This window comes from Scyliorhinus torazame, chromosome 6 (genome assembly GCF_047496885.1).
Source record: "Scyliorhinus torazame isolate Kashiwa2021f chromosome 6, sScyTor2.1, whole genome shotgun sequence".
Classification (NCBI taxonomy): Eukaryota; Metazoa; Chordata; class Chondrichthyes; order Carcharhiniformes; family Scyliorhinidae; genus Scyliorhinus; species Scyliorhinus torazame.
The window spans coordinates 100275902-100296563 of record NC_092712.1 but is presented as its reverse complement, the minus strand read 5'-3'; the positions used below and the strand labels follow the sequence as shown (position 1 = coordinate 100296563).

The window sequence follows — 20662 nt, the reverse complement described above, 5'->3', positions numbered from 1 at the left end:
TTCTACTTCGAGTTGCCTGAGGACGCGTTGGACTTTGCGAAAAAGAAAGGGCTGGTGATGGATCGGGAACTTTTGAACTTGGCTGCAACGTTCATGTTTTTGTTTTTTCCTTTTGTTTCTCTGTTTTTGTAAAACGTTTCTCGTTTTGCATTTCATGAAGGTGTTTATGATGCCGTTTGCATTGATTTGGAACCAGTGGTAGAGCTGAGTGAGTTAAGGTTTTCATTTGCACAGTTGGGGGATGGAGATGTGCTTACTTTGATCTTGGTGTTTTTCTGTTGGGCAATTGTGTGGGGATTGTTTGATGTTGGAGTTTGTGTGTATGAGCGGGGGCGAACAATAGGTGGGAGACTATCTGGCGTTGGGGATGGGGGCCACCAAGCTAGCTGGGCAAGCTAGCTCTCGGAAGCGCAGTGTGGGCGGTGCATATGCTTGGTTTAGTAAAGGAGTTGGGTTACAGGATGTTGTTACCAGGGCGGAGAGGGGGAGGTGAATGTTCTGCTGACGAGGGAGGGACTTGGGCTGAGGGACATGGGCTGAGGGACAGAGAGGAGGTTGGGGGCGGGGGCTGCCTGGGGCTGGAGGCGGGCCTAAAAAAGGGGATGGCTGATCGGCGGAGAGGGGGGCAATGAGCCCCCCAACTAGGCTAATCACCTGGAATGTTTGAGGGTTAAATGGGCTGGTCAAAAGGGCACGTGTGTTCGCGCATTTTAGGGGATTGAAGGCAGACGTGGTAATGTTGCAGGAGACTCACCTTAGAGTAACGGACCAGGTTAGACTGAAGAAAGGCTGGGTTAGTCAGGTCTTTCACTCGGGACTAGATTCAAAGGCTAGAGGGGTCGCGATCCTGATCAATAAGCAGGTGGTGTTTGAGATGGGTAGAATAGTCTCGGACGTGGGAGGTCGGTACATTATGATCAGTGGGAAGCTAGAGGAGGTGCAGGTGATATTAGTAAATGTGTATGCGCCAAATTGGGATGATGTAGAGTTTATAAAGAGGATACTGGGGAAGATACCGGACCTGGGGCATCATTCTCCGACCCCCCGCCGAGTCGGAGAATGGCCGTTGGCCGCCGTGAATCCCGCCCCCGCCGAAGTCTCCGGTACCGGAGATTGGGCGGGGGCGGGAATCGGGCTGCGCCGGTTGGCGGGACACCCCGCCCAATTCTCCGGCCCGGTTGGGCCGAAGCTCCGCCCAGAAATTGCCTGTCCCGCCGGCGTAAATCAAAGCTGGTATTTACCGGCGGGACCAGGCGGCGTGGGCGGGCTCCGGGGTCCTGTGGGGGGCGCGGGGCGATCTGACCCTGGGGGGTGCCCCCACAGTGGCCTTGCCCGCGATCGGGGCCCACCGATCCACGGGCGGGCCTGTGCCGGGGGGGCACTCTTTCCCTTCCGCCTCCGCCACGGCCTCCAGCATGGCAGAGGAGGAAGTGACTCTCCCCACTGCGCATGCGCTGGAAACTGTCGGCGGCCGCTGACGCTCCCGCGCATGCGCCGCATTTCCGCGCCAGCTGGCGGGGCAACAAACGCCATTTCCGCCAGCTGGCGGGGCAACAAACGCCATTTCCGCCAGCTGGCGGGGCGGAAATCCCTCCGGAGTCGGCCTAGCCCCTCAATGTTGGGGCTCGGCCCCCAAAGGTGCGGAGCATTCCGCACCTTTGGGCCGGCGCGATGCCTGTCTGATTGGCGCCATTTTTGGCGCCAGTCGGCGGACATCGCGCCGTTGGGGGAGAATTTTGCCCCTGGACTCGCACAGGTTGGTCATGGGAGGGGACTTCAACACAGTTATGGACCCTGGCTTGGACCGGTCAAGCTCGAAAATGGGCAGGGTGCCAGCAATGACAAAGGAACGAAGAGGGAGCTGATGGGGGGGTGGATCCATGGAGATTTGGGCAGCCTTGGGTGAAGGAGTTCTCCTTCTACTCGCATGTGCATAAAGTGTACTCCCGGATTGATTTCTTTATTTTGAGCAGGGCCTTATTGGCAGGGGTGGTGGACACGGGGTACTCGGCGATTACAATCTCAGACCATCCTCCGCACTGGGTTGACCTGCAGGTTAGTAAAGACAGTAACCAGCGCCCGCACTGGAGGTTAGATGTGGGACTTTTGGCTGACGAAGGGGTGTGCGAGCGGCTGAGGAAATGTATTCAGAGCTACCTGCAGGTCAACGACAGGGGGGAAATTTCAGCATTGGTGGTGTGGGAAGCACTGAAGGCGGTGGTCAGCTGATCTCGATCCGGGCCCATAGGGAGAAGGTGGACAGAGCAGAGACGGACCGACTGGTAAAGGAGATGCTACAGATTGATAGGAGGTATGCAGAGACCCCAGAGGCAGGGCTTTTAAGGGAACGGCGGAGGTTGCAGGCGGAGTTTAGCTTGCTGACCACAGGGAGGGCGGTGGAGCAGCTGAGAAAGGCGAGAGGTGCGATCTATGAACATGGAGACAAGGCCAGCAGAATGCTTGCACAGCAGCTTAGGAAGAGGGAGGCAGCCATGGAAATAGGGAATGTAAAGGAAGGAGATGGGAACCTGGTTGGTGATTCGGTAGGGGTGAATAAGGCGTTTAGGGATTTCTACAGCAGACTGTTCAGATCGGAACCCCCTACGGGGCCGGAGGGGATGAGGCACTTCATGGAGGGGTTGAATTTCCCAAACGTGGACGGGGAGCGGGTAGAAGGGCTGGGGACCCCAATCGGACTGGAAGAGATAGTGGAGGGCTTGAAGGCCATGCAGACGGGTAAGGCCCGGGGTCCGGATGGGTACCCAGTGGAGTTTTATAAAACGTTCTTGGGGATATTGGGCCGGTGTTGTTGAGGATGTTCAATGAAGCAAGTGAAAGAGGGGTGTTGTGTAGCCAGTTAAAATGGCTAACTCCCGATTTAAATTGGCTAACTCCCGATTTAAAATGACGAACGGCAAAGGCTGATGGGAAAGTCAGCCAACAGGACACAAACGAGCAGCTGCATGTTGACTGTGTATTTACCTCTGGAAAGGCCAGACAAGATTGATACCAGCAACCATCAGCATAACAAAACACCAGCCATCTGCATATTAATGAGCAATCCCCGGGAACAATGAGCAACATTTAGACACATAAAGCAAAACCAGACTCTTTGGCGCCAGCAGAAGCCTACACATTGGGAGGTGAACGACCATCGATCAGGGAACCGCTCCAGCATTGGAGAAAATCAAACCAAGTGATTGGGACAAAGTCCAATCACTTGGAACCAGGTACAGGGACCGCCCCGAAAGGCGGGAAGCCCCTAGGGACTATAAGAATCAAGCCCAAGTTCAAATCGTTCTTCTTGACCGGGTCACTCAGCAACGCGAACCAACCCTCGACAGTGACCGGTTCAGCCGTCGCTGATATCCAGTAAGTCTTACTTCAACGCTCGCTATGAGATAGGCGCTCCTAGCTACCAATCTGTACCAACTTCGAATCCCGCAGGCTCAGAACCCGAACGAAAGGCCATTCGTTTCCCTGACCTGGTGGGCCAGTTCCAAGTTAAGTATTGGCCTGTTAGCTGTAGAAGTAGCTTAGACGTAGAATTTGTACATGAGTAGTGATTACTGTGTATAATAAATGTGCTTTGATTTAAATCTTACTAAGCGGTGTATTGGATTATTAATCTTTACTCGGACTTGAACCACGTGGCGGTATCATAAAGATACCTGGCGACTCAAGAGCAAAGGTGATAAAACAGAGCAATTAGACTAAGACAAAGTTAGCAACAGTTGCTCCCGACGATGTCACAGGCAACGATTTCGCTGATTCTTAAGCGGGACAAGAACTCGGAGCTGTGTGGGTCTGACAGGCCGATCTCCCTGTTGAATGTAGACGCCAAGTTGCTGGCCAAACCCTTGTTCTCCAGGATTGAGGATTGTGTTCCGGATGTTATTGGGGAGGATCAGACGGGGTTTGTTAAGGGCAGGCAGTTGGTGGCAAATGTAAGAAGGCTGTTAAATGTGATCATGATGCCCCTGGAAGGTAGGGAGGTGGAGGTAGTGATCGCAATGGATGCAGAAAAGGCTTTTGATCGGGTAGAATGGGACTATCTATGGAAGATACTGGGACGGTTCGGATTTGGGCGGGGCTTTATTGACTGGGTCAGGTTACTGTGTCAGGCTCTTGTGGCAAGTGTACGGATGAATAGGATAACATCGGACTATTTTAGACTGCACCGGGGGACGAGATAGGGATGCCCCCTCTCCCCGCTGTTGTTTGCGCTGGCTATAGAGCCGTTGGCAATTGCTCTGAGAGCCTCGAGGGGCTGAAGAGGACTGGTCCGTGGGGGGGTGGAGCACGGGGTTTTGCTCTATGCGGATGACCTGCTTCTGTACGTTTCAGACCCAATAGAGGGGATGGAAGAAATTATGAGGACATTAGGGAAATTTGGCCGGTTTTCGGGGTACAAGCTTAATATGGGAAAGAGTGAGATGTTTGTGGTCCAGGTGAGGGGACAGGAGAGGCAACTGGGAGAGGTGCCGTTTAGGTTAGTAGAGGAAAGCTTTAGGTACCTAGACATCCAAGTGGCGCGGGAATGGGACCGGCTGCATAAATTGAATCTGGCCCGGCTGGTGGACCAAATGAAGGATGATTTTCGGAGATGGGACGCGCTTCCGTTGTCTCCGGCTGGGAGGGTGCAAACGGTGAAGATGACGGTCCTCCCGAGATTCCTATTTGTATTTAAGTGTCTCCCCATATTTATTCCGCGGTCCTTTTTTAAGCGGGTCAACAGAGTGATCACGGGCTTCGTTTGGGCGGGCAAGACCCCGCGAGTAAGGAAGGTAATGCTTGAGCGGAGTTGGGGAGAGGGCGGGCTGGTGCTGCCAAATTTGAGCAACTATTACTGGGCGGCTAATATAGCCATGATCAGGAAGTGGGTAGTGGGTCAGGGGTTGGCCTGGGTGCGTATGGAGGCGGCTTCATGTAAGGGCACCTGTTTGGGGACGTTGGTAACTGCGCTTCTGCCGTTCCCGCCAGCACGGTACTACAGTCCAGTAGTGGTGGCGGCCCTGAGAGTTTGGGGCCAGTGGAGGCGGCATGTGGGAGCAGTGGGAGCATCGGTGTGGTCCCCAATTTGTGATAATCACCAGTTTGCCCCGGGGAGTATGGACGGGGGGGTTCCGGTTATGGCGGAGAGCGGGGATTGAGAGGATGGGGGATATGTTCATAGAGGGGAGCTTTCCGAGTATGAGGGCGTTGGAGGAAAAGTTTGGGTTGGCGAGGGGAAACAAATTCAGGTATCTGCAGGTGCGGGACTTCCTTCGTAAACAGGTGTCAACCTACCCGCTCCTACCGCTAAGGGGGATTCAGGGCATGGTAGTTTCCAGAGGGTTGGTAGGAGAAGGGAGCGTCTTGGACATTTATAAGGAGCTTATGGGGTCGGAGGAGACGCAGACCGAGGAGCTGAAGCGCAAGTGGGATGAGGAGCTGGGAGATGAGATAGAGGATGGTCTATGGGCAGACGCATTGAGTAGAGTCAACATGTGCCAGGCTCAGCCTGATACAATTTAAGGTTGTTCACCGGGCTCACATGACAGTGGCCCGGATGAGCAGATTCTTTGGGGTGGAGGACAGATGCGCAAAATGTGCGGGAGGACCGGCGAACCATGTCCACATGTTTTGGACATGTCCAAAGCTTAGGGGATTTTGGCAGGGGTTTGCAGATGTCATGTCCACAGTGTTAAAAACAAGGGTGGCGCTGAGTCCAGAGGTTGCGATTTTCAGGGTGTCAGAAGACCCGGGAATCCAGGAGGAGAAAGAGGCAGACGTTCTAGCCTATGCTTCCCTGGTAGCCCGGAGACGGATACTATTAACTTGGAGGGAGTCAAAGCCCCCAAAGTCAGAGACCTGGCTAGCTTTCTCTGTTTGGTTAAAATCAAATTCGCCTTGAGAGGGTCACTATTAGGGTTCACCCGGAGGTGGCAACCGTTCGTCGACTTCTTTGCGGGAAATTAATCGTCAGCAGATGGGGGGGTGGGGGGGGGGGAAGAGTAGTTTATTGTTTCATGTATATTGTTTATTTTGTTGTTACTATACCAAAAATACCTCAATAAAATGTTTATTAAAAAAAGGTCTGTAGGTGATACAAAGTTGGGTAGGAGGGTGAGCAGTGAGAAGGTTGCAGAGATGCTTCAACGGGATTTGGACAGGCTGAGTGACTGGGTATATGCATGGCAGATGCAGTATAATGTGGATAGATATGCTTTGGTAGCAAAAATAGGAAGGCAGAGTATTATTTGAATGGGTGTAAATTGAGAGGTGGATACTCGGCAAGACCTTGGTGTCCTCATACATCAGTCGCTGAAAGTAAGCACGCAGGTACAGCAGGCAGTAATGACAAATGGTATGTTGGCCTTCATAGATAGAAGATTTGAGTATATGAATAAGGATGTTTTACTGCAATTGTATAGGGAAATGAGGCCACACCTGGAGTATTGTGTGCAGTTTTGGAGTCCTTATCTGAGGAAGGATGTTCTTGCTATGGAGGGAGTGCAGCGAAGGTTTACCAGGCTAATAGCTGGGATGGCAGGACTGTCATATGAGGAGAGACTAAGTCGGTTAGGATTATATTCATTGGAGTTTAGAAGAGTGAGAGGGGATCTCATAGAAACTTATAGGGAGGAATTTTCTGATCGCTGATGCCGAAATCACGTTTGGCCGGAGAATCCACATTTACGGATTCGGGAGCGTTTTTGTAATGCTCCGCCCCCTTAAAAAAGGCGTATTCTTACGCCGTATGGACGGCCTCATGATGTCATCTGAGGCCCTCCCCTGATGCACTGAGTCCCCGACGGTATCGCTTGCGTATGCTCACACCATTTGGGGACCTCGCGTGGCGGTTGCGGACTGTGTCCAGCACCACCACAGTCGGGCGGGAGCCATTCCGTTGGCAGGGGGGGCTTTAGTGGGGGGTGGGCCGGGAGTGGTGAGGCTGGTTACATGAGGGCAGTTTTTGGTCGGCAGAGTCCGCGCGTGGTTGGCGGCATGCGCAGCCATGGACCCGACCATTCTGCATCCGCAAGTAAACCCAGGGGCTTTACGCTGCGCGGCAGCTAGCCCCCCTCCAGGCGGAGGATTGGTGTGGGGGCGGCGCCGACCTTCTGGTCATAAGACCAGAAGGATCCTGCGGACATAGCCGCAGGATCGGATGATCCAGCCCATAAAATTTTAACAGGATTAGACAGGGTAGATTCAGAAAGAATGTTCTCGATGGCGGGAGTGTCTAGAATTAGACACACAATTTTAAGAGATATGGGAGCTAGTCAATCTTTAATGGTAAGAGATGAGGAGTTATGTCGTTCGGGAAGAATATTGCCAGAAAAGGTGGTAATATGTGGGATTCAGGGTGAGAGGAGTAGTGTTCCATTATTAACGGTAAGGTTGGAAAGTCCAGTGAAGAGTGGTGAAGTGGTAGTAGGAGTAATAGAGAAACTATCTTGTCCAGGAATACAGTTTATCTTGGGTAATGATATAGCTGGATCGCAGGTGGGAGTGATGCCTACTGTGGTGGATAAGCCAGTGGAGAATCAGACAACTGAAGTGTTGAAGGACGAATATCCTGGGATTTTTATGGATTGTGTAGTAACAAAGTCGCAAAGTCATGGGTTAAGACGAGGAGAAATCAAAGAGTGAAGATGAAGTTGAAGTGCAATTATCAGAAACGATTTTTGATCAGATGGTTGAAAAAGAACAAGAACAGGTGGAGGATGAGGCGGAAATTTTTAGTTCAGGAAAATTAGCGGAGTTACAACAGAAAGATATAGGAATAAAACGGATGTATCAGAAAGCAGACACAGAAGAGGAATCTGCGTGTATACAGAGTGTTATTACCGTAAAAGTGATGACTTGATGAGAAAATGGAGACCTTAAGTATGCAGGCAGATGAAAAGTGAGCAGACGTTCATCAAGTAGTATTGCCGGTAGGGTATAGAAAGGAGGTGTTGCGAGTTACACATGAGGTACCAGTGGGAGGTCATTTGGGAATAAGGAAAACTCAAGCTAAAATCGAGAAACATTTTTCTTGGCCTGGACTACATAAAGATGTAGTTACATTTTGTCAATCATGTCACACATGTCAAGCGATAGGGAAACGTCAAGCAGTGATAAAACTAGCATGCGTAATACCCATTCCAGCATTTGAGGAACCTTTTACAAGGGTCCTAATTGATTGCGTGGGACCGCTTCCTAAAACGAAAAGTGGGAATCAATATCTTTTGACGATAATGGATGTGTCTACAAAGTTTCCAGAAGCCATTTAGCTGTAATATTACAGCTAAAAAGATTGTGGAGGAGTTACTCAAATTCTTTACTAGATATGGACTACCCACAGAAATACAATCGGATCAAGGATCAAGTTTTACCTCAAGGTTATTCAAAGAACTTATGGATAGCGTAGGAATAAAATAATTTAAATCAATTGCGTACCATCCAGAATCGCAGGGAGCATTAGAAAGGTGGCACCAGACATTAAAGACAATGTTGAGGGCTTATTGTCAAGATTATCCAGAGGATTGGGATAAAGGAATTCCATTCGTACGGTTTGCAATTAGGGATGCACCTAATGAATCAACCAAATTTAGTCCTTTTGAACTAATGTTTTGGTCATGAGGTAAGAGGACCACTTAAATTGATTAAGGAAAAATTGGTGAGTGAGAAATCGGAAATTACATTATTGGATTACGTGTCAAATTTTAGGGAACGATTAAATAGAGCAGGTGAATTGGCTAGACAACATTTAAAAGTTGCACAAAATGTGATGAAACGGGTAGCGGACAAGAAATCCAAAGTTCGTAGTTTTGCCTGTGGAGTTAGTTTTAGTATTGTTACCAGTGGTAGGTGAACCTTTAAAAGCTAGGTTTTGTGGACCTTATCAGATTGAAAGGAAATTAAGTGAGGTGAATTATGTGGTAAGAACACCAGATAGAAGGAAAACTCACCAAGTGTGTCATGTGAATATGCTTAAAAGGTACGTTGAAAGGGAAGGAGAGAAAAAGGAGGAGGTTTTAATCATTCTAACTCAAATCCAAATGACTGTGAATTTGACATACCTCAAATAAAATTTTGAAAACGAGGATGTTCTTAAAAATTGGGATAAATTGTTGAGTTACCTTCCAGAGGAAAAATGAACTGACATGAAAGAGTTATTGATATCATGTGGGCAAGTTTGTAGAGATAAATTGGGAAGTACAAAATGGCTATACATGATGTAGATGTGGGAAATGCTGTTCCAACAACATCCATACAGACTTAACCCTTTAAAATTGGCACAGGTTAACAAAGAGATTGAGAGTATGTTTAAAAATGGCATAATTGAAGTGGGTTGCAGCCAATGGAGCTCACCCATAGTGATGGTACCTAAACCGGATGGTACCCAACGGTTGTGTGTGGACTATAGAAAGGTTAATGCAGTTACAAGAACAGACTCTTATCCTAGCCCAAGTTTGGAGGATTGCATTGAGAAAGTGGGACAATCAGCTTTTATTTCCAAACTGGATTTACTTAAAGGTTACTGGCAGGTACCTTTATCCGAAAGGGCGAAGGTGATTTCAGTTTTTGTGACTCCAGATGATATCTACCAATTCAAAGTTATGCCATTTGGGATGAAAAACGCCCCACCACGTTTCAACAGTTAACTAACAAAGTTGTTTCAGGATTACCTAAATGTGCGGTATACATCGACGGTCTGGTAATTTTCAGCCAGACATGGAAAGAATATTTAAAACATCTGATGGAGTTATTCGATCGACTTCAGGAGGCGGGTTTGGTGATAAACCTAGCCAAAAGTGAATTTGGAAAAGCCCAAGTCACTTTCCTTGGCCATACAATCGGACAGGGCCGAATGGTCACACGGGATGTGAAACCAACAGTTATTGAGGAGTTTTCAATACCATCGAGAAGAAGGGAAAAATGCGATTTCTTGGCATGAGTGGATTTGATGGAACATTAGTGAAAAAGTTTTGTAGCATGATTGCTCCACTGATGGACTTGCTGAAGAAGCGTAAAAATGTCAATGGACAGTGGACTTTAAACAGGCATTTGACTGCCTGAAAGCTGTGATAACCAATGCTCTTCTGTTGGAGAATTACAAGGGACTCTGCGATCAGATTGAACTAAAGTATCTGACTTTAAAGAGAAATGCCGAGGTGTAGAGAAATGGATGGATCGTGCAGAGACCTTCTTGTCCAAAGAGACTGTCAATCAAGAAGGATTTCAGTTGGAGGAAGAAAATCGAAAAAAAATGGACTATATTATTATACCTATTTGCGTGTGTTGTTTTTCGAAACGAAAAAGTATATTTACTGTGTGCATTTCTTAAAGGATAGTGAAAAGGTGAAAAATGAAACCATCTTGAAGTTGATGGGATTTTTTTTTCTTGTGGGGAGGTGTCGTGTGAGAGTACCTTTAAGAAATGGGTGTTTATCAGTGATGTCAGAGTGGAGCTGGCTGTCTGTCAGCTTTTTACTTTCGTTTTAGGCTGTTTGCTGCAGGGTGTGTTTCAGCTTCGTTTTCAGAGCTGGATAGCTGCAGTCACAGCCAGAAGGGGTATTAGTCTGTCTCTCTGTAATCTAAAGACTGTAAATCAATCCCATGGCAATTTAAAGCTAATAACTGCTCTCAGTAGTGACTTTAACCTGATGTGCTTCTGTTTAAAGGTTTTTTTAAAAAGTCTTATAGATGTTAAAAGGACAGCTTAAGGTTTACTTAGTGTTGTATTCTTTGGGGGTAGTATTTGAATTGATGGTTGGTAAGATGTTCACTCTATGTTTTAAAAAGGTTGACATGAGTTCATAGAATAAACATTGTTTTGTTTTTTAAAATACTTTTCCATTTCTGCTGTACCACACCTGTATAGTGGGCTGTGTGCTCCCCATACCACAATCTATTAAAAGTTATGGGTCAGGTGAACTCCATGATACACTTTGGGGTTCTCTAAACCCTGGCCCATAACAAGATGAAGAATGCCTGTGGATTGTAACCACTTGACAATGAAGGAGACACTGAACCCACCCAGAGCTTTATGTTTTAAATGGCTCTGTACAATAGCATACATTTATCCAGAGTTTTCTAGGGAACATCTTTTAGGTACTTTTAATAAAATGCTATTTTTATTATGAGACCAGAGCTTAGGACAGAGAGAAATATCCAAATGGGACAAATCACTGTCCAAGTTTACACAAAGTGTACCTATAAATAAATGTATGTGGAACATCAAAAGGTTCTGAAGCTGTAGTAGTCTGTTATTGCAGTACTTTCAGCAATGATGTTATTGAGAACCATTCTAACTGAATTCAAAACCCAGTACGTAAACGTCAAAAGTAGAATAACTAGTCCTGCACTCCTTGTCCTGTTCTTGCTTCTTGACCTGCAGCTGAAGTCCAGTGTGAAATCGAGCGGATTTTTGAACTAGCAAGAACACTGCAGTTAGTGGTCCTTGATGCAGATACAATCAACCATCCAGCTCAGCTGGGTAAAACCTCTTTGGCCCCTGTGATAGTCTACGTGAAGATTTCCTCTCCAAAGGTAAAGTGCCTGCTGCTGTTTGTTTTCAACTCTGATTTTTTTTTGCATTTTTCCCTTGGTGCTTCTAACATCACCGGCATAGTCCTACAAGGCCTATTAGCTTGAGAGGGGGTTAAGGTTTTTGAACATGATTTCAGAGGTGGTGATTACATTTTCAAGTGCAAAGGTTGAGATCCCTGCATTTACTAGAAAATTAGACTACATACCCTGTATACTAGGTCTTCCTGAGGTAATCCTGCACCTTTGGACATCAAGCAGCGAAACATCAGCACTGACAAATTTGAAAAGTAAAACGTGTGTCTATTGCATGGGAATTGCGTAATTCCTGCATCATTTCCCAGGAATTTACTCTATGAATATATTCATATGCCAATGGAAACTGAGGTTTAAGGATGCAGGGCTGACCTTTCAGATCGGGGTAGGATCTGTAAAGGGATAGTCACCAACACCCCAAGACCTTGGATGAATTATTTCTGTCCTTCTAAGGTGCAACAGGCCTGCACTGCAAGGAATTTATGTTGTCCCACACTTATTAAGGGCCCCAGCAGTGAAGGACTTTTCTCCCTCAACTTGGAGCAGATATCAATTTCTGGCTCAGCCTAAACACAGGAAATCAGCTTAATTAGGTTCAGCCCAGGTAAAGTTGGATGTGTGCAAAAAACACTCCCACCTAATTTACACTGAGCAAGCATCATTGTCCCTAATTCACTCTGATTGGTGTGATTTTAAACTGTTTTAAAGTTGTCCTTTAAGCTTTTAAATACAAAATAGGCAAAGAACTTTAGAAAATGTTCGGGGGGGAAACTATTCCCTGGTGTATTTTCTATGGAGAATGCTTGACCCAAGTCCACTTGTCAACCAATCAGTACCCTTTTTCTCATGAGGTATGAATTGTTGTTCCCTTAGAAATTTGGTATTCTTGTGCCTGCCCTGATGAGCGCAAGATGAAAAGCTTCAGCAGCATGTTTCTATTTTCAGCAATTCTACTGTAATGGATCAATCTCTATATCAGTTTGGACAGGTACTTGACTATTTTCTACATACTAACGCCCTAATCCTCCCATTTTACCATGCTTGTAGGTTTTGCAGAGATTAATAAAATCCAGAGGAAAATCCCAGGCTAAACACCTGAATGTCCAGATGGTTGCAGCAGACAAACTGGCTCAGTGCCCTCCCGTGAGTAATTCTTCCTTCATAGATTGTGCACAATTATTTATTGTATTTAATTCATGAAAGCTAATTAATCAATTTCTTAACATCACTTCCTGAGCATGAGTATGCCATGTAGGAAACAGAAATGCTGGAAATACTCTAGATGGTCTGGCAATGTCTGTGGCGAAGCAAACAGCAAAATATTCTCGTGAGGATAGATGGCCTGCTGCCAGGGTTGAAAGTGGGAGGTCATCCAGATTCGGTGGATGGCAGGACCTGGTGCTGCATTTTGCCAGCCATGGCTGATTAAATGGCTGTCACCAATGCTGTCATTCAATTAAGGATGGTGGCTCAGTAGGAGGGCTGGCACTTCAGCCTCAGCAGTAGCATTGCTAGCAGCGGCATTTGCGGAAACTGTAGCCGCAGGGACAGGCTGCCTCATTGGCCTTAGAGCCAAATACATGGGGTTGGGGGGTGCTGGGGTGGCAACGATCGGAGAGCAGAATGGCGTGGGATAGTCGCAATGCACCGGTGATACCGTTGCCAAGGGGCTGCCATTGCTGATGGGGTGGCCCCTCGGGGGCCATGGAGTGTCAAAAATGAGGGCTCCCATGCTCTGGAGCCCACTTGGGAGGTCATCATGTTTCACTTGACAGTCTCTCCAGGAGATGGAAGGCACGCCAGCAGCGGGCAAAGATGCCTGTAGGGGTGAGAAATGGCCATTAATTGTGTCATTTAAATGGCTGAATTGGTCTCTCGGTGGGCAGCCAATCTTCCAACTTAGCTGTCACTGACAAAATGCATGGCAGCATCCCTCACAACAACTTCCCACGCCATTTTCATAGAATAGAATTCTGGCAGTGCAGAAGGAGGCCATTCGGCCAATCAAGTCTGCACTGACACTCTGGAAGAGCTCCCTACCCAGGCCCACTCCCCTGCCCTATCCCCGGCACCACACCTAACCTTTGGACACTAAGGGATAATTTAGCATGGCCAATCCAGCTAACCTCCGCAATCTTTTGACTGTGGAAAGAAACCGGAGCACCCGGAGGAAACCCACACAGACACTGGGAGAATGTGCAAACTTCGCATAGACAGTCATCCAAGGTCGGAATCGAACCCGGGTCCCTGGCGCTGAAGTAGCAGTGCTAACCACTGCCACCGTGTTGCTGAGTGAACCTGGGTATTTAAATGAGTGCAATAAGCTCATTTAAATATGCAGATCTGGATCGTGCCCACTGAGGGCAAGTTCCAGATCTCACAAGGCGGAGCAAGTCGAGTGACTCGCAATCGTCTGAGCGCAGATCCCAATTTGTAGCTCTCGCGTGATTCACAGGTTGCGCCCGGTGGGGGTCACTGAATCACGCACATCAATGACATCTAATGGGCTGGATATTGCTGGAAAAATAACAGCACATCATTATTAATGTGCAGATTGGCCATAAATTCAAGAGATTAACAAATAGAAATCTGCAGAATTTTGAATCCTGACACTTTGTTGCTTGCTTTGCACAAACAGCATTTCTCCGACAGCCTCCCCATTAAACTTAAAAAACTTGTTGTATTTGCATTTAATTGCACATTGAACTCTCTGCAGAAATTCAAATCTGCTAATTAAAACCATAAGCACCCTTTTAATGAGAGGATAATTATGAATAGAAAGCCAATCAATCTCTGGCCCAGAAAGGAACAATTTGAAGTGATCAATCTCATTCTTGCATGTAATAAATTTGTTCTTCGAAATTGAATTTTTTTTTCAAATCCCTTTCCTTTTTTCTTTTAATCAAATCTTTCTTTCCTTTTCTTTTTATGTCTCTCTCTCTCTCTCTCTCTCGCTGATTTGACTCCAATTCACTTAGTCCATCCTTTGTATCTTTGGACAAGATTCTCTAACCACCCTGTGGCGTGTTTCTTGGCAGTGGGAGGCAGCCGCCATTGGCTGGCAGCAGGCTCTTCTGATCCCGCACTGTGACTGGGATTTCCCATTGGATCCATTCTACGCCGCCGGGAAACCAATGGCGGGGGTGCACCATCGTCGGGAACAGCCAGAAGACCTCTCCCTTTGTGAATAATATAATAATCTTTATTAGTGTCACAAGTTACATTAACACTGCAATGAAGTTACTGTAAAATTCCCTTGCCGCGACACTACGGCGCCTGTTCGGATACACAGAGAGAATTCAGAATGTCCAATTCACCTAACAAACACATCTTTCAGGACTTGTGGGAGGAAACCGGAACACCTGGACGAAACCCATGCAGTCACGGGGTGAACGTGGAGACTCCGCACAGAAAGTGACACAAGCCGGGAATTGAACCCGGTTCCTTGGCACTGTGAAGCAACAGTGCTAATCACTGTGCTACCGTGCCGCCCTAATCTCATTGTTTAAGGAGACTGTTGGTCTCACCATTCAATAAGTTGACAGATGCCCCCAAAGAAGAACAAAGAAAAGTACAGCACAGGAACAGGCCCTTCGGCCCTCTAAGCCTGCGCCGACCATGCTGCCCGTTCAAACTAAAATCTTCTACACTTCCGGGATCCGTATCCCTCTATTCCCATCCTATTCATGTATTTGTCAAGATGCCCCTTAAACGTCACTATCGTCCCTGCTTCCACCACCTCCTCCGGTAGCGAGTTCCAGGCACCCACTACCCTGTGTAAAAAAACTTGCCTCGTTCATCTCCTCTAAACCTTGCACCTCGCACCTTAAACCTATGCCCCCTAGTAATTGACCCCTCTACCCTGGGAAAAAGCCTCTGACTATCCACTCTGTCTATGCCCCTCATAATTTTGTAAACATCTATCAGGTCGCCCCTCAACCTCCGTCGTTCCAATGAGAACAAACCGATTGCCTTTGCCACATGTTTGCCAGTTTGCTACTCCAGCAGGTTATGGCACAGGGTACAGGAAAAAGGTTATAAGTAACAGTGTACTCAGTGAGATTTCCCACTTCAGCAAGATCCAGCTCAATGTTATGGATGGAATCTGTCATCATATTTGCTGAAACAAAACGCAAATTTCCTTTCCACTCTAGTGCCACGTTATTGCCACAAGTAGATCTGAAATTGTAGAAAATAATGAAAGAACAAAGTAAACCAGGGGATAGCAATGAGATGATACCAAGATTGTGTCAGGACGTGCATTCATGAATAGACCCGAGGTCGGCACCAATTGCAGCCCTGTTCACACATTTGAAACAAATTGTCACATGCTCACAAGAAAAATTAATTTGAAGTTATTGGCCTCGGATTGGTTTCGGGACAGGTTTGGGCATGGGCAATCCATAACACTGAAGATGGGAGAGGACTCCTGCTCCTCCATCTTCATACAAAATTTTGTCTTAAAAAAACTTAACCCTTGCCTTTTGTTGCTGACAGAATGCCTACCCTACTCAGCAATAAATAATCTTGTGAAGGGATCCTTAAACATGTGTTGGACACCGTAACATTATTAAGCTGTCTAGTGCCTGAGGAGAATGCTGAAAAACTGATCCCAACTAATTTAACAGTGGAACCAATCATGTAGAGCACTAAAGTGGCGTGTGATTTCTCACCCTGTTGTTCATGAAGCAGTGAACTGGGAATGCTACATTGAAAAATATGTTCCCTCATTTTGGACTCATTACGGTTGTTTGCCTGCAGAAGTGAATGCTGCCCTGGTCCATTTCAAGAGTAGATGGTCATTTCAGCCCCCTACTATCCCCTGAATCTGTTCTGCCATTCATTTAGGTCTTGGCGATCTGTAGCAGAACTTTATTTACTTTTCTTTGTTTCATATCCCTTGGATCCTTACCAAACAAAAGTCTAGCAATCTCAATCTTTAAAATTTCAATTAGCCCACCACAGTCTTTTGGTGGAGCAAGTGTGAAAAGTTATTGTACCCTCTGTGCCGTTCTTGATTTCACTCTTACATTTTTCAGATTGAATTTAATGTTATGACTTTTGATCTTGATTCTCCCATCAGAAAAAAAGTTTTATCTTGATGTACGCTACTGAATTCCTTAATTATTACAAACACCCTCTAAACTCAAGGGATTACAAAGCAAGGTTCCGTTATCTGCCCACAAAGATCATAGAATTTACAGGGCAGAAGGAGGCCATTCGGCCCATCGACTCTGCACCGGCCCTTGGAAAGAGCACCCTGCATAAGCCCACACCTCCATCTTATCCCCAGAACCCAGTAAGCCCACCTAACCCCTTTGGACACTAAGGCAATTTATCATGGCCAATCCACCTAACCTGCACATCTTTGGACTGTGGGAGGAAACCAGAGCACCCGGAGGAAATCCATGCACGTGGAGAAAGTGCAAACTCCACACATACAGTGACCCAAGCCAGGAATTGAACCTGGGACCCTGGAGCTGTGAAGCAACTGTGCTCACCACTGTGCTACCGTGCCCCCCTCATAATTTAACCCTTTAAGCTCCATAATGCCATACACTCTCACTCTTGCTTATATGTTTTTGTTTGTAAGCTTTGTTGCTTGAGTGGATGTCCATCCCTATCTCAAATTACAGTGAAAATATGTTTTTGCTGCGGGATGGGTGCAGTATATTATATATGTGTGGAAGAACAAAATGAAGGGGAAAGTTAACAATTAGAAAGGTGAAGAAGGTTTGGTCTCCAATCTGTAATAATCACCGGTTTGCCCCGGGATGGATGGATGGGGGGGTTTCGGAGATGGCAGAGAGCAGGGATTGAGAGGATGGGGGATATGTTTAAAGAGGGGAGCTTTCTGAGTTTGAGGGAGCTGGAGGAGAAGTTTGGATTGGCGAGGGGGAACAAATTCAGGTACCTGCAGGTGCGGGACTTCCTACGTAGACAGGTTTCAACCATCCCGCTCCTACCACCAAGGGGGATACAGGACAGGGTAGCTTCCAGAGGGTGGGTGGGAGAAGGGAGTGTCTCTGACATTTACAAGGAACTTATGGGGTCAGAGGAGACACAGACTGAGGAGCTGAAGCTCAAGTGGGAAGAGGAGTTGGGAAGAGAGATAGAGGGTGGTTTATGGGTGGACGCGTTGAGTAGAGTCAACGCGTCAACAACATGTGCCAGGCTCAGCCCAAGGTCATTCACCGGGCTCACATGACAATGGCCCGGATGAGCAGATTCTTTGGGGTGAAAGATAGGTGTGCAAAGTGTGCGGGAGGGCCAGCGAACCATGTCCACATGTTCTGGACATGTTCAAAGCTTAGGGGATTGTGGCAGGGGTTTGCAGATGTCATGTCCACGGTGTTAAAAACAAGGGTGGCACCGAGTCCAGAGGTGGCGATTTTCGGGGTGTCGGAAGAGCCGGGAATCCAGGAGGAGAAAGAGGCAGATGTTCTGGCGTTTGCTTCCCTGGTAGCCCGGAGACGGATATTATTAGCATGGAGGGACACAAAACCCCCGAAGTCGGAGACCTGGCTGTCTGACATGGCTAGCTTTCTGTTTGGATAAAATCAAATTCGCCATGAGAGGGTCAATGTTAGGGTTCGCCCAGAGGTAAAGGGGGCGGGGGGGAAACTGCTTTTGCACTATGTTTATAGATTCATGTACATTGTTTATTTTGTTGTTGTTGTAAAACCAAAAATACCTCAATACAATGTTTATTTTTTAAAAAAAAGAAAGATGAAGAAGTACAGGGGAATTAACAATTTTCATTTTATCTTTTCCCTCAATGGAATAAGATACTAATTGCAAACATTTAATGAGTATAACAGCTTTCATTCCAATGCCCCTCATTGGAGCTCAATACATTATTTATTAAAGTAAGATTTGATACCAGTAATGGGTTAAGTTAGATACTAAGGTAGCAATGACTTCTGTTACCAAAGGTGCAAATCAAGTTTTGATTTATCTTCTACTAATGCAATGACGAGAGGATTTGATAATAACACATTAATGTGGTGAATTTGAGCCCGCACCCTCCACCCCTGAGCCCGCAAACTCCGGAGAGCATCGAAAAACGTGGGGAGGGGTTCTCTCAGCCCAGGGCTGGGCCGGAGAATCGCTGCGACCGGCGCGAATCGCACCCCGCTGCCCCGCGCCGGGACGCGATTCCCTGGAGATTGGAGAATCGGCGCCATTGGCGCTGGCGCGGTCGGTGCGGCGCCTGTTGGTGGCTGCTCTACGCGCCCGCCCCCCCCCGCCGATTCTCGGCCCAAGGGGCCGTAACAAAAATCACGGCGCCGTTCTAACCTGCTCCTAGCCGGAGCGACCTCGGCATGGAAGGGTTCGGGGGTGGCCTGTAGGAGGGAAGGGGGGTCTGACCCCGGGGGGGGGGGGGGGGGGGGGCTCCATTGTGGCCTGGCCCGCGATCGGGGCCCACCAATCGGCGGGCCGGCCTCTTGGGCTGGGGGCCTCCCTTCTTCCGCGCCGGCCCCTTTAGCCCTACGCCATGTTTCGTCGGGGCCGGCACGGAGAAGGGAGCCACTGCGCATGCGCGCGTTGGCGCCGGTGCCACTACACATGTGCGGACCCCGCAGCGCCCAGTTGACGCCAGGATCAGCAGCTGGAGCGGCGTGGGTCTCTCCAGTGTCATGCTGGGCCCCTGTAGGGGCCAGAATTGCTGATCCTGAGGACATGTTGATGCCGTCGAGAAACGCGACGGCGTTTCCAACGGCGCCAACACTTAGCCTCAGGATCAGAGAATCCCGCCCGTGATTCTCTCCGGCCTGATTGGGTTTGGAATTTTCACACAGCTCCTTCCTCCAGTGCAAATTGTGCCGCCAGAGCCTGGGTACTTCATTTTAATACATTAGCATGAACTCTCTCCAGACCTTGCCCCATCACGGAATATTCACCAGCCGATTATTTACAACAGGTTTGGCCAAACATGAAGCAGTCGAGAAGATCTCTCCGGAGGTACAGAGGTAAGTATAGCCCCCGGACAGTAGAGGGACATTGGGCACTGACCCAGGTACAGGTTGGCACTGTCAGCCAACCTGGCTGTGCTAAGCTGTGCCAGAGGGTAGTGCCAGGAGCAGACCCTAGTGGGAGTACCATGGTGGGGGTACGTTTATGTGTGGTGGGCGAGGGGAGAGACTGGACATTGAAAGGTTGGGGGGTGGGAATGCTGGCGATGAATGTCTGTAGCGCTTATTGGCCCGCCCTTTAAAGTTGGCACCCCCATCTGTTTGGAGCCAAGCTCGAAGAGGCCCCGTCCTGCCTGAATGATGATGTAAACCACGTGCACACTTTATGACACAGGAGCTCAAAATTCTTCACACTATTTTTCTCACTGGATCTGATACTATGCTATTTTCTGGTTAGATTCTGCCCAACGTGTCACAAAATAATGTTGGTAACAGTAATTTATAATGTACCAAATACATCAAACAATTGAAGATAAAATATTTTTGTCTCAAAAAAACATAGCATGCATTCAAATGTTTTCTTGTGGAAAGAAATAGAACTTAAATATTCTACCATTTCTGTAGGAATTGTTTGATGTGATTCTTGATGAAAATCAGCTGGAAGATGCCTGTGAGCACCTGTCTGATTACCTGGAAGCTTACTGGAGAGCCACCCACCCTCCGAGCAGCAATCCCCCCAATCCTCTCCTCAGCCGTACAATGGCCACTGCAGCTCTTCCGACAAGCCCGGCACCAGTCTCCAATCTCCAGGTACAAGTTCTTGCTTCTCTCCAACCTAACCTTCATTTCTGGGAAACAGAGGAAGATGGAAAAAGCAAAGAGATTTGTGACAATTACATTTCACTAGAGATGAAGACATTTAATTACCTTCCAGCTTCAGGGTAGAATCTAAACAAAGCTTTCTTGAAAAACGGTGTTTCTTTGCCGGCATCTTCTGATGGGCAACGGCTTTGCATTTGAAAATCATTTAACCCTGGTTGCGGTAGTAGTTGGGATGAATCAAAGTAAAACTAACAAAGGAATATTGAGCGGTTTAAGCATAATTCCATTGGTCTGTATTCTCACAGGGGATTTCTTGACCCGATGTGAACTATCAGAAACTTATATTTTTGAGGCTGCATGCTTAT

General features: G+C 47.5%; 1 protein-coding gene across 9 annotated transcripts in view; it reads left to right on the top strand.

Moving 5' to 3' along the window:
• LOC140424913 (voltage-dependent L-type calcium channel subunit beta-2-like) overlaps nt 1-20662 on the top strand; it is a 656293-nt gene that overhangs the window by 631717 nt on the left and 3914 nt on the right. For all 9 annotated transcript variants that reach the window (XM_072508564.1, XM_072508560.1, XM_072508566.1 and 6 more), the window contains 3 exons: nt 11375-11526; nt 12607-12702; nt 20100-20285. In XM_072508564.1, coding sequence (XP_072364665.1) covers nt 11375-11526; nt 12607-12702; nt 20100-20285 — 434 coding nt within the window. The remainder of the gene's footprint in view (nt 1-11374; nt 11527-12606; nt 12703-20099; nt 20286-20662) is intronic.